Source organism: Zingiber officinale, chromosome 7A (assembly GCF_018446385.1).
Source record: "Zingiber officinale cultivar Zhangliang chromosome 7A, Zo_v1.1, whole genome shotgun sequence".
Classification (NCBI taxonomy): Eukaryota; Viridiplantae; Streptophyta; class Magnoliopsida; order Zingiberales; family Zingiberaceae; genus Zingiber; species Zingiber officinale.
In genome coordinates, this window is record NC_055998.1 from 16,873,018 (window position 1) to 16,885,341 (window position 12,324).

The 12,324-nt window shown below is 37.8% G+C and overlaps 2 protein-coding genes across 2 annotated transcripts; both read left to right on the forward strand.

Annotated features, from left to right (window-relative positions):
* Nucleotides 1-2,668: 2,668 nt before the first annotated feature.
* Nucleotides 2,669-8,135, forward strand: LOC122001061 (anthranilate synthase alpha subunit 1, chloroplastic-like). Its single transcript, XM_042555632.1, has 12 exons — nucleotides 2,669-2,865; nucleotides 3,034-3,263; nucleotides 3,343-3,533; nucleotides 3,604-3,793; nucleotides 4,685-4,836; nucleotides 5,453-5,568; nucleotides 5,665-5,911; nucleotides 6,076-6,132; nucleotides 6,833-6,985; nucleotides 7,080-7,160; nucleotides 7,253-7,339; nucleotides 7,505-8,135. The coding sequence occupies exons 2-12, from the start codon at nucleotides 3,074-3,076 to the stop codon at nucleotides 7,829-7,831; spliced, it is 1,791 nt and encodes a 596-aa protein (XP_042411566.1). The 5' UTR covers nucleotides 2,669-2,865; nucleotides 3,034-3,073; the 3' UTR covers nucleotides 7,832-8,135.
* Nucleotides 8,136-9,801: 1,666 nt separating this feature from the next.
* LOC122001062 (probable pectate lyase 5) lies at nucleotides 9,802-11,558 on the forward strand. Its single transcript, XM_042555633.1, has 3 exons — nucleotides 9,802-10,059; nucleotides 10,125-10,865; nucleotides 10,948-11,558. Exons 1-3 carry the CDS (start codon nucleotides 9,914-9,916, stop codon nucleotides 11,306-11,308), a joined length of 1,248 nt encoding a protein of 415 aa, XP_042411567.1. The 5' UTR covers nucleotides 9,802-9,913; the 3' UTR covers nucleotides 11,309-11,558.
* The last annotated feature ends 766 nt before the right edge of the window (nucleotides 11,559-12,324 follow it).

Consider the following 12,324-nt stretch of genomic DNA (forward strand, 5'->3'; position numbering starts at 1 on the left):
GGTGAGTATTTTTTTTTTTTTAAATCTTTGGGCTTAAATTTAAGATTTAGGATTTGGAATTTAGAGTTTAGTATTCATGTTATAGTATTTAGGGGGCGTAATTTCTTTTCTTAGTATTTAGAATTTAAAATTTAGAGTATAATATTTAAGATTTATGATGAAAATTTTTAAAAATTTACGCATATATATATATATATATCGATGAAATTTTATTGAAACAAAAAATTATATTGCTCACGTGAAACCGACCTAATATGAGGTAAGATAAAGATCACATCGAATATTTTACATTAGCTTAGCAACGCACAAAATCGTCATTGCTAACAAGTAACCACCAATAACATTGGATAATCATTAGGGGTGTAATCGAGTCGAGTCGAGTCGAACTCTTGGATGTTTGAGTTTGACTCGTTTATAATCGAACCGAACTCGAGCTTTATTTAACGAATATATTCATGGCTCACGAGTTTATTCGAGTTTTTATCTAGTCTAAACGAGCTTAATAAATATAAATTATAAATTATAAATTTAAATATTCATTAAAATTAAATTATATATTTTTTAAAAATTATAATATTCTTGTTAAAATTTATAATTTTATTCTAATAAATAAATTTAATATATTTGTCTATATTTTTCATAAGTAGAGTGTAAAATCTATAAATTCAATATCAAAACTATTATTATTTTTATTTAAAAATTGATTTATGAGCTTAACGAACATATTCACGATCTAACGAGCCGAATATTGTAAAGTTTGAGCTTAGTTTGTTTATCTTAACGAGCCTCATTAAACGAGCTCAAAAGAACTTTTATCGAATCGAGGTTCGAATAGCTCACGAGCGGCTTGGCTCATTTACACCCCTAATAGTCATGTAATAAAGAAAAATAATAATTTGTATTGAGTGTACAATTTAAAAAAATAAAAAAAATAAAAAAACACAAAGTAAAATTATATTTTTATTTATTTATTTATTTACTTACCGTATTTACCTATTTATTAAAAGCTTATGTATTTATAGCTTACTAAAATATTAAATTAATAAATGTATTTTATATTATTTTGTTTAGTACATTAAATATAAAATTAATTAAATATTATATTTGTAAATACATAAAAATGAATAGATGCCTTAGTTGATAAGGCTAAGTATTCGATCAAAATCAAATTGAGCGAATTAAATAGACTAAAAATTAATTAAATCAAAAAAATTTTAAATCCATCGAATTTTTCTAAGAAAATCGATGGAATCAATAAAATATCAATTAATTCAATTTTTGACTAAATTAATCAAAATTTTAAAATCTTATATGATTTCGATTTTAATTAAAAAATAAAATTTTATTTATTTAATTAAATTTTTTAATAAAAAATTAATTAAATTAATATTTTTATTTAATTTATTCGGTTTAACTGATTTATAAAATTTAAAATCAAAATAGAACGAAACTAATTAATGGAACTCAATTTTTAAATTCAGTTCCTTTAAAGTAAAGGCTTAGTGTATTTATAGTTTACTAAAATATTAAATTAGTAAATGTAAGACTAAGTACTCCATCAAAATCAAATCGACCGTATTAAATAAACTAAAAATTAATTAAATCAAAATTTTTTTAAATCAATTTAACCGATCAAATTTTTTTATGAAAATTGAATCGATCGAATTAATAAAATATCAATTAATTTGATTTTTATTAAATTAATCAAAATTTTAAAACCTTATTCGGTTTCGATTTCAATTAAAAAATAAAATTTTGTTTATTTAATTATATTTTTTTAATAAAAAATTAATTAAATTAATATTTTTATTTAATTTATTCGGTTTAACTGATTTATACAATTTAAAATCAAAATCGAACTGGAAACTAATTAATGGAACTCAATTTTTAAATTCAGTTCGTTTAATTTAATTTTTTTTCTTTTCACATTTTTACTCATTCCTAGTGGATTGATTCAAAAATATATAATCTGAAGATAGAAAAGCAATAAGTCTATATTGAAGTGCGATTTAAAGGCCTCATAGCAAATAATCTAAATTAAGATAATATAAATGATTTGAGAGCAATAATCCAAATTAAAAAATAATTTTAAATTAACAATATATAATGTTATTAGTGTATTCTTAAAATAATTTTGAACCCTATTATTTAATTAAAAAAATAAATTTAAAAGGACTATTTTGAAACTATAATTGAAAAGTACTCATTAATCTTAAAAGAACTATTTATTTTAGAAGTAGCATTGATATTCATGAGAAATAATAATAATAAAATATCTCATAAAAGTAAATTCTATTATTTTTTTAATTTTCTTTTATAACCTGCTTTTACCATCCAACAAATTGTAGATGCAATTAAAATTATTTTAGGTCGAATCAGGATTGTCTAAATTTTTTTATTAAATTCAACATCAACCCACGTGCTAATGTGACACTTAGCTTTATCTTCTTCTTAGTTACGTCTTAGCTACTGTGCCATAGATGAGGGCACGTAAATTCTATTACGGGAACATGAGTAAAGGGCGACATTTTAGAAAGTAAATAATAAGTTGTTTAATTATCTTTTTTTTTTAATTTATTGGCCAGGATAAACCGAGATGTGGATGGACGGTGGAGATCATCATCGTCCTCTACTCTTCCCTCGGCGAGAGTCGGAACCTACCGTGTCAGGACTCAAATTAACCCTCTCGAGGATTCAGTTCCTGGGAAAGCTGCCTTTCGAACGGAACCGCCGCAACTCCGGCGGTGGGACCCGCCTCGGATTTCCCTTCCCTGGCTCGGTTCGTTTGGCGCCCTTCGTCTTCTTCGCGTTATAAAGCCCCCTCCCGGCCATGGGAGCCCCTTGCATTGCTCTTCCGGACGAAAGGTGGGGTCTTTCACGTGTTTTTGGCTTAGGACAATCACTATTCTATTTTCCTCATGTTTCTTGCCCTGTCCATTTCTTCCTTCGTGTTTATTAGTTTAGATGACGTTTTAAATGTTGGTGATGTGATCTAATAAGATTTTGAGTTTCGGCTTTCTTTATATGTTGCAGATATCGTTGTTTCCTAAGAGGCGCGGGGAGTTAACGATCAATGGAAGCTGTCACCTTCTCTCCCTGCTCACAGTTGCTGAGCCTACGCCGTCAACAAAGGTCCCCGCCTTTCCGGTTCCCTTCTGCCGTCGCCGCGTCCTGTCAGAAAGGAATCCAATTCCGTCGTTTCTCTTCGTTGGCTCCCTCAATCAAATGCTCGGCCATCTCTCTTTCCTCGGTGCAGGAAACAGGTACCCACGCTCCAGATATTCCTAGGGGAGCGTTAATTCAAATTTATTAATCATGATCGGTTTTTGTTTCTTCGTATAGTTGAAAAAGATGAAGCCTTTAAGTTCGCTGAGGCTGCCAAGATTGGCAATTTGGTGCCTCTTCGCCGTTGCATTTTCAGCGACCAGCTGACGCCGGTCGTGGCCTATCGTTGTCTCGTGAAGGAGGGTGACTACGAAGTACCGAGCTTTCTTTTTGAGTCAGTGGAGCAAGGTTCCCGGGGGAATAATGTGGTAAGATTTGCCTCTATGCTGTCTCTATGGGTTGCCTTCGTCCTCGTTGTTAAACATTTTCTCTAATCAGGGGCGTTATAGTGTTGTCGGAGCTCATCCAGCGATGGAGATTGTGGTCAGGGAGAACATGGTCTCTGTTATGGATCATGAGGAAGGACGAATGACAGAAGAGATTGTCGATGACCCTATGGAGATTCCAAAGCGTATCATGGAGGGTTGGAGCCCGCAGACGATCGATGAACTTCCTGATAGTTTTTGTGGTATGTTTCTCTTTCTGATCAAACGTCCCTTCCTGATGAAACAGCAGGTTGATATTATAGTGCTTGTGTTTACTTTTCTGGTGTTAATGACTTGAATGTCAACAAGTTCCAATCGTACAATTTTAAAAATCCCAGTCCGTCGTGTTAAAAGTTAAGCTACATATTCAGGTAAATATCACAAACCTGTTTCATATAAGAAACACTCGTTATGAGGATCAAAGACCAATTATTATCTGTTCTAAAACTCAGACTGCTTTGTAGGATAATCATCTCATGCATGTCAGAAACTGCTTAGATAAAATAGAAAATGGATTTATAGGAGAGATTGAGGGGGGAAAAGAGAGATTAAGGAAAAGAGATGAGGGCCAGCCTTTGATGTAAACTTTTGTTTTTTAAAAGCATTTTCATGGCTGATTCTCCTCCGCTTCCCAGAAAAAGAAACATCTTGAAGGGCAATAGATAAACTTCTACTTTTAGTGTTTATCTTTCCAGACATTTTTGTCCCCAGAATATTCCTTCAAGGACAGGAATCAACTTAGCCAAAGACCTGTCAATTCCTCACATTTTGGGTCTCTTTAACATTAGTCATTTTCAGTAAAACGAATGCATTAGTTGCTTGTTATATATTCAGTTATCATGAACTATATGCCTCATTTTGGATTGAGTTCATTCCTAGAACTATGTTTTTACTAGTTCTATCATGGTTATCCCTTGTCTCTAAACTCTAGTTCTTTTTTGGCAATCAAGTTTTCATTGAGCAGTCTGAAGTTTGTAGCACTACCTCTGCTTTTCTTCTTGCTGATTTTCACTTTAGAATTATGGGAGATGTATGTAAATGTGTTGGAAAAGCCTCTTCAATGCTGTTACATGAGTGCATGCTATTTTTCTCAGGTGGATGGGTTGGCTACTTTTCCTACGATACCATGCGATACCAAGAGAAGAAAAAACTTCCATTCTCAGGTTCTCCTAAGGATGATAGAAACCTTCCAGATATCCAATTAGGACTGTACAATGACGTCATAGTGTTTGACCATGTGGAAAAGGTACCTTTTGTACAGCCTAATAACTGCCTCTACACTATGCAACAGATTGACCACATACCGCTTGCACATACTTTCTGAAACATTGTCTGGCACATTGTGAGGTCATGTGACAGGTTTTGTGTTATTAATTTTTAAGGATGTCTTAGAGATGTAAAATATTAGGAGTTTTTTTTTATTTTCTTATTTTTTGTTTTACTCGACTCATTCATGAGTTTTAGATTTCTTCTTTATCCTGTTGCACCTTGCGGCTGCATTCTAGAAGCAAAAAATTTGTCTTTCTTCATCCATGATTTTCCCTTTTTATTTATTCCTTATTCATCTCTCCATAAGGATTGATATGTATTCCCTACCTCGTCTATTGCAGGCTAATGTTGATCAATGATTGCCCATATAGAATCAAGAATTTAAATTTTAGTACCTTTACTATGTATCACAAATAGATTTAGTTTGCACAATTTTTTGGTGCAATTTTAAAGATGTATATTTGTTTAAGCTCATGATACCTGAATATGTGTAACCACAAACCTAGTAGAATCTCTCCCTCTTTGAATATTAGCACTTTCTAGTATGCATCAAAATTCCACCTTTTTTTGTTTATTATTTTATTATGCCACAGAAAGCACATGTGATTCACTGGGTAAGACTAGACCGATACTCCTCAATAGAGGAAGCCTACCAAGATGGGAAGAATTGTTTGGAAGTTTTTCTATCGAAGGTGCACACTGGGAAAGTGTGAGTATTTGTGTTTGATAATTTTGGTGGATAAATTATCTTCTTTTACCTTTATGTTTTTTGTTTATACTCATTTTTTGCAATTTCATATTTCAGGCCCAGGTTATCTGCTGGATCTATAAAAGTCCCGACTAATCATTTTGGCCATCCTTTAACAAAGTCATCAATGACAAGTGAAGAATACAAGACGGCAGTTTTGCAGGCAAAGGAACACATCTTTGCAGGAGATATTTTTCAGATTGTTTTGAGTCAGCGGTTTGAGCGGCGCACATATGCATCTCCATTTGAAGTATATCGTTCACTGAGAATTGTGAATCCAAGTCCATACATGGCCTACATACAAGTGCGTTATGCTCTCATCTCCAAACTAAGTTTCAAGTTTGTTAAAAGTGTTTTCATGCTGATTATTTTCTTTTAGTGTTGATTTTCCATGCTTGCACTTTTTGTGAGTTATTGTGCTTCTTTTGTTACCTTTTCTGAATAATCATATGAAATATGTTTTTCCAGGCTAGAGGATGTGTTCTTGTAGCATCCAGCCCTGAAATTCTTACTCGCGTAAAGAAGGTATGCACATAAAGTTCATTAAGATGCAGACTTCATAGCTCTCAGTTACTTCCCTTGTCTTTATTGTCTCAATATCTGGTCATGCTATTTTTCCCTGTCAGAACAATGACAATTGCTTTATTACTGTTGTTTTTGCTTGATAATTCATGTAATATGATCCTATCCTTGAAAAGATGGTCAATCTTAGTGTGCTTCCTTATATGAGAACCTCAATTACCTTTGGTCATGCTTAAATTGAACAACGAGAAATTGACTTGGTGGATCAAACTCTTTTTAGACGAACCACTGAATTATGCTTTTGTGGCTTCTGCACATTTATGTGACTCCTTTATGAAGTACTATGATTTCGGTTTCTCAGATTGTTACCCTTTTTTGTGAATAAAAGCAGTATGCACTAATTTTTCTGTATATAGCATTGATCTCATTGTTCTCTTTACTAAACTGACTCTTCGAATATCTTACTTGTTAAATACGCATAGTAACCATTTTGCCTCATATGTCTTGAATTTGGTTTATAATGTGAATCATATACATGAACATAATGTTCTACTTTTGTTTCCATTTAGTTTGTACCTCCTGATACTTATCTGTCCTGTTTGTCCTAACTTCAGAGTATTTTGTTTACACTCCAGACAATATTTCAACAATCTGCAATTGAACGTTCCTTTACATAGACAAACTGTTCTTATTTTGTTTGCAGGGGAAAATTATTAACCGACCTCTCGCTGGGACAATCAGAAGAGGAACAACAGATGAGGAGGACAAATTACATGAAAAACAGCTACTAAACGATGAAAAGCAATGTGCAGAGCACATCATGCTTGTAGATTTGGGCCGTAATGATGTTGGAAGGGTATGTTTTCGTTTCCATATGCGTGATTTTTTTTCCCCTTCTCCTTATGTTCTTTTAATCAATTGGTCATGCTTTAACATGTTTATTGTGACAGGTCTCAAAACCTGGATCTGTTAAGGTGGAAAAACTGATGAACATCGAAAGATACTCACATGTGATGCACATCAGTTCCACGGTAAGATTCCAACTCTGCAGTGAAACTTGTCCGAAGCTTACTCTTTTCTACTTTGAGTTTGAGAATTAAGTAGACGTCAAATACTTTCACAGGTTAGCGGAGAGATATTTGATCATCTGAATTGCTGGGATGCTCTTCGTGCTGCATTGCCTGTGGGAACTGTCAGCGGAGCTCCTAAGGTTAGCTCAACATTTTACCATCATTGGATGTGTCCTGTTATATATATGTCTGGTTGCCTGCATTGTTTAGTTAACTTGAATGGTAAATCTTATTGGATTCTTTAATCCTCTGGACTCCATAAATCTCAAAGTTCAGTCCTTTAACATTGATTTGCTCGCAATCAGGTAAGAGCCATGGAGCTAATTGATCAACTGGAAGTCACAAGACGAGGACCGTACAGCGGTGGCTTTGGAGGAGTCTCATTTAACGGCGATATGGACATTGCAATTGCCCTCAGAACCATAGTATTTTCGACTGGGGGCCGATACAATACTATGTACACGTACAAGGATAATGAGAGGCGCCAAGAATGGGTTGCTCATCTTCAAGCTGGAGCAGGCATTGTAGCGGATAGCAACCCTGACGAAGAGCAGAAAGAATGCGAGAACAAAGCTGCTGCTCTGTCCCGAGCCATCGATCTCGCGGAGTCTACATTCGTCGAAAAATTTTAGGCTCTTCGTCATTAGTTTCCGCATCCAGTCTAAAACCCATCAATAAAAAACTCGCAATTCCAGCTTGATTTCAACAGTTATATAGTGGGCACTTCCACTCTTCCTGACTTTTTTTTACAGATGATTTAGTTCTGCAATCAAATGGGTCGAATGGTTTGCGGGGACTAAAAACTGGGCAAGATCAATGGTTAATGAGTCGATCGAGTCTGAAAGATGGCAAGGTGAAATTGTGCAAAGTATTTCATGTATAATAATTTTAATAATGTAAAAAACTGTTCTTTATTATTATGCAATCTAAAGGTAGACGAGAAGCACATATAAGCAGAATTCGTTGGTTAGTGGTTCACATGCATTTATGTTGATCAAGATAGGCCACTTCTTGCTTCTCTCAACCGCAGGCAAGAGCCATTATTCATGCGTGCCCCTCATTAACGTGAAGTGTTAATAATAAAATGGGATGCTGGGAAGACAGTTTGCGAATGAAAGGTCCATTTCCACCTCCTCTTTGCATCAAGTTTTGGCATAGTGAGTTATATAATTGATTAGGGGGGATTGGTTTGCCTATGATCATTGCAGTTTAAGATAATAATCCTCAACTCAAGGTTTTCAGGACTGTCCCATGTAATCTGGAGAAAAAGTAAATTACGAGAGGCTTCGTACAACACAAACACAATGACCCCTTTGTATGATTTGCCTATGACCATGGCAACACATAGAGGCTTGATTCCTTCAGCTCTACTTGCACAAGTAGTTTTCATGGAAAGAAGCAGCGGTTAGTGATCAAGGAGCCGGCATAGAAAAGTGGGTGTGGGCCAAAAGCAACATTTGAGTTAGACGGGGAGTTCGTCACGGACGGCTCGGATGCTTTCGGTCTCGAGATCGACGGCCGACGGCTTGATAGGAATCTACCACATGGGAGAACATGGCATGACTTCCCCACACCGTCCTAAGGGATGTGAAAGGGCACCTACGTGGCAACGGCGCGGCCCCCACCGTCCACGCGAGCAGGATCGGTACTGATCAGTACCATTCCACGGAAGAGATTTATGGCTGATAGAACCAAGTGCCCACACACCATGTGCACCAATATCTATCATGGGCAATATAATGCCAGTGAGATCATGCCTTAAAGCCAATCTAGGCCTCTCCACTTGTGAATATTCAATTTGGTGGACTTGCGAGATCAGGCCTTAATGATAGCCACCGACGATTCTGGCCAATGGAAATGACTTTTGTGGAGTTTATGATCTTAATTCTTCAGTAGGGGAAGTGGAAGGCACTCGAAGTGATTCATGCATGGCTTGGATATGCTGACTAGCTCAGACAAACTCAGAGGTCGTAGCTATTGATGGCGCCCCAAGAACAAACACTATCAAGCTTAAGAGGACCAGATTGTGGCACAACAACCACCAGTCCAGACCACCACCAGTGAGTTATATTACCATTGTGTAATAATCTACAGTGCAGCCAGCAATAACTCATCTTGTGCGTTGGAATGCACAACGTCTCGGGCATTGAATTGAATGCGTTCCCAATCCATCCTGTGGGTTTTCAACTCTGCACTGACATTGGCCATGTCATGGGATGCACTCGCACTGCAAGAAGAAATGGAGCTAGCAATAACTCTTCTCTGATTCAGAATATTTGAGGATCGTCCGTCCTCTCTTAACCTCGACGTCTGTTGCCCTAACTAACAATCCACGTAGAGATAATTTGATATTTTTATTCAATTTCTAGCAGTGCTGCGATGCACTGATGCTGTCATTCCACCAAAGCCTTATAATTAATACTGGTACGCTTTGTTGTCTGCTAATGTTCCTGTAAGGTAGGACTTGGAGCATTAACCCTACCACTAGTCCATTATGTGTTCCTTGAGGACATAGTAGTTAAGAAGTCGATTCTCACTTGTAAGGAGATTAAATGCATTGAGCAGAGTGGAACAGAGGTTTAAAGTACTATTTAGCATCCTCTGATTAAATCAAAAGGGCCTAAATTGGGTCCCATAATTCATCTCTAATGCCTTTAAATTAATTCCTCATTGCTTTCTCCCATTTCCTCAAATCATAGCTAGCATCAAAGAAAATGGGAGCACTCGTGGTGGTGTTCTTCCTCGCCTTGTTGTCCTGCAACATTCCCAGCTCTTCTTCTCGTACATTGCCTTCAAAATCAACTGCTGCTGCTGCTGCTGCTGTCGAAGACCCTGAATTAGTGGTACAAGAAGTACAAAGGTGAGTTCCTCGGTGTTATTTTCGTATCTTTTCATCGATTCTGATTTGGAGTTGGTAAAATTTAGGAGTTTGAACGTGTCGCGGCGGGAATTGGGGTACTTGTCGTGCAAGACCGGGAACCCGATCGACGACTGCTGGCGGTGCGACCCGCAGTGGGCCAAGAACCGGCAGCGGCTGGCGGACTGCGCGATCGGATTCGGGAAGAACGCGATAGGCGGCCGAGACGGTGACATCTACGTGGTGACCGACAGCGGCGACGACGACCCGGTGGACCCCAAGCCGGGGACGCTGCGGTACGCGGTGATCCGCGAGGAGCCGCTCTGGATCGTCTTCGACCACGACATGACCATCACGCTCAAGGAGGAGCTGATGATGAACTCGTACAAGACTCTCGACGGCCGCGGCGCCAACGTGCACATAGCCGGCGGGCCGTGCATCACGGTGCAGTACGTGAGCAACGTGATCATCCACGGACTGCACATCCACGACTGCAAGCAGGGCGGGAACGCGTACGTGCGCGACTCCCCGGGGCACTACGGGTGGCGCACTCTGTCGGACGGCGACGGCGTGTCCATCTTCGGCGGCGCCCACGTGTGGGTCGACCACTGCACGCTGTCGAGCTGCCGCGACGGACTGATCGACGCCATCCACGGCTCCACCGCCATCACCATCTCCAACAACTACTTCAGCAACCACGACAAGGTGATGCTGCTCGGCCACAGCGACGAGCTCGCCGCCGACAAGAGCATGCAGGTCACCATCGCCTTCAACCACTTCGGGGAGGGCCTCGTGCAGAGGATGCCAAGGTCACACGCCGTGTTCTTAAATCTTAGAGATGATGCTCTGTTTTACTCTGAGCGAGGTAATTAATCTGGGAGCGAATTGCAGGTGCCGCCTTGGCTACTTCCACGTCGTGAACAACGATTACACGCATTGGGAGATGTACGCCATCGGGGGGAGCGCGGCGCCGACCATTAACAGCCAAGGAAACAGGTTCCTTGCGCCCGACGACCGCTTCTCGAAGGAGGTGACCAAGCGCGAGGAGGCGACGGAGGGCGAGTGGAAGAAGTGGAATTGGAGGTCGGAAGGGGATCTGATGCTGAACGGAGCCTTCTTCACGCAGTCAGGCGCAGGAGCGTCGTCGAGCTACTCGAAAGCGTCGAGCTTGGGCGCACGGTCGTCGTCCGTGGTCGACGTTATAACGGCGGCGGCCGGCACGCTGTCATGCAAGAAAGGTTCCCGTTGTTGATTAATTAAGATAATTATTAATTAATTAATTAATTAGTGGGTAAACAACAATTAAGGCTGAGAGATAAATCATATAGGAGTTAATTTACTGTACTCTATAATGGCACCTATCTCGGCCTGTGAACTGAACCGAACCGGTTGTGTTGAAGAGAACTCATGTGGTTCAGAAACTCCAAGTGCTGTATGTTGATATAAATATATAGTTGAATCTTATTTATCTTGGCATTCGGCAGAATGCTCATTATTTTTCATATCATCATCATCATTCATTAAAACAGAAAACATTTTAATTAGAATTAGTTAAGCAAGAATAATTACAATTTACATCTGAAATTCAGACACTAACACAATGACATGAATGTTTACGTTCATTCTTTTGAAATTAAATTCTTTTTTGAATTATAAATTTTATTGACCAAAAACTTGATTTTTTTTTTAAAGAAAATATCATTGCATCTCATTTAAAAAAAAAAAAGTAGTTTCTTAGTACGATTTAGTTCTTTTATTTTTGTCTGGAATAGTAGTAATCACGGAATCAGCCACCGTAATCACCTTTGGTATACTCTTTGAGGGAGACGAGGAAAAGTAGGAGACATGCTTGTGAGGCAGCATGCAATTTCTGACTTTGGAAGAAGCAATGCAGCGACTTCCCAATCATTACCACATGTGCTAATATGCTTTTGTTTTGCAACATTTCTCCATCTTAAATAGACTTTTTATTTATTTATTTATTTCACTAAGATTTGCCGTCTTATCTTCCTTCAATCACGGGATGAACAACAGCCGATCACGTTGTCTGAAATAATGTTGTCTCTTCTGCAAACTACTAAATATAACTAAAGTTACGGAACATTCAAATAAGTCATCTACTAAATTCTATTTTTACTCAATTCCGCCTATATCAATCGATTATTATAGTGTAATAATCAATTCAAATACTATTTATCAGCATAATTATGGACTTAGAGAGCCCTCAAACATCATTTTCATATGTCATATTTGGACAAAATTCATAAA

Coding starts and splice junctions, on each gene's coding strand:
- LOC122001061 (XM_042555632.1), top strand. CDS start 3,074: ATGGAAGCTGTCACCTTCTCTCCCTGCTCACAGTTGCTGAGCCTACGC. Junction 3,264..3,342: donor TTCCTCGGTGCAGGAAACAG/GTACCCACGCTC, acceptor TTCTTCGTATAG/TTGAAAAAGATGAAGCCTTT. Junction 6,133..6,832: donor TTCTTACTCGCGTAAAGAAG/GTATGCACATAA, acceptor TTTTGTTTGCAG/GGGAAAATTATTAACCGACC.
- LOC122001062 (XM_042555633.1), top strand. CDS start 9,914: ATGGGAGCACTCGTGGTGGTGTTCTTCCTCGCCTTGTTGTCCTGCAAC. Junction 10,060..10,124: donor GTGGTACAAGAAGTACAAAG/GTGAGTTCCTCG, acceptor GGTAAAATTTAG/GAGTTTGAACGTGTCGCGGC. Junction 10,866..10,947: donor CTCGTGCAGAGGATGCCAAG/GTCACACGCCGT, acceptor AGCGAATTGCAG/GTGCCGCCTTGGCTACTTCC.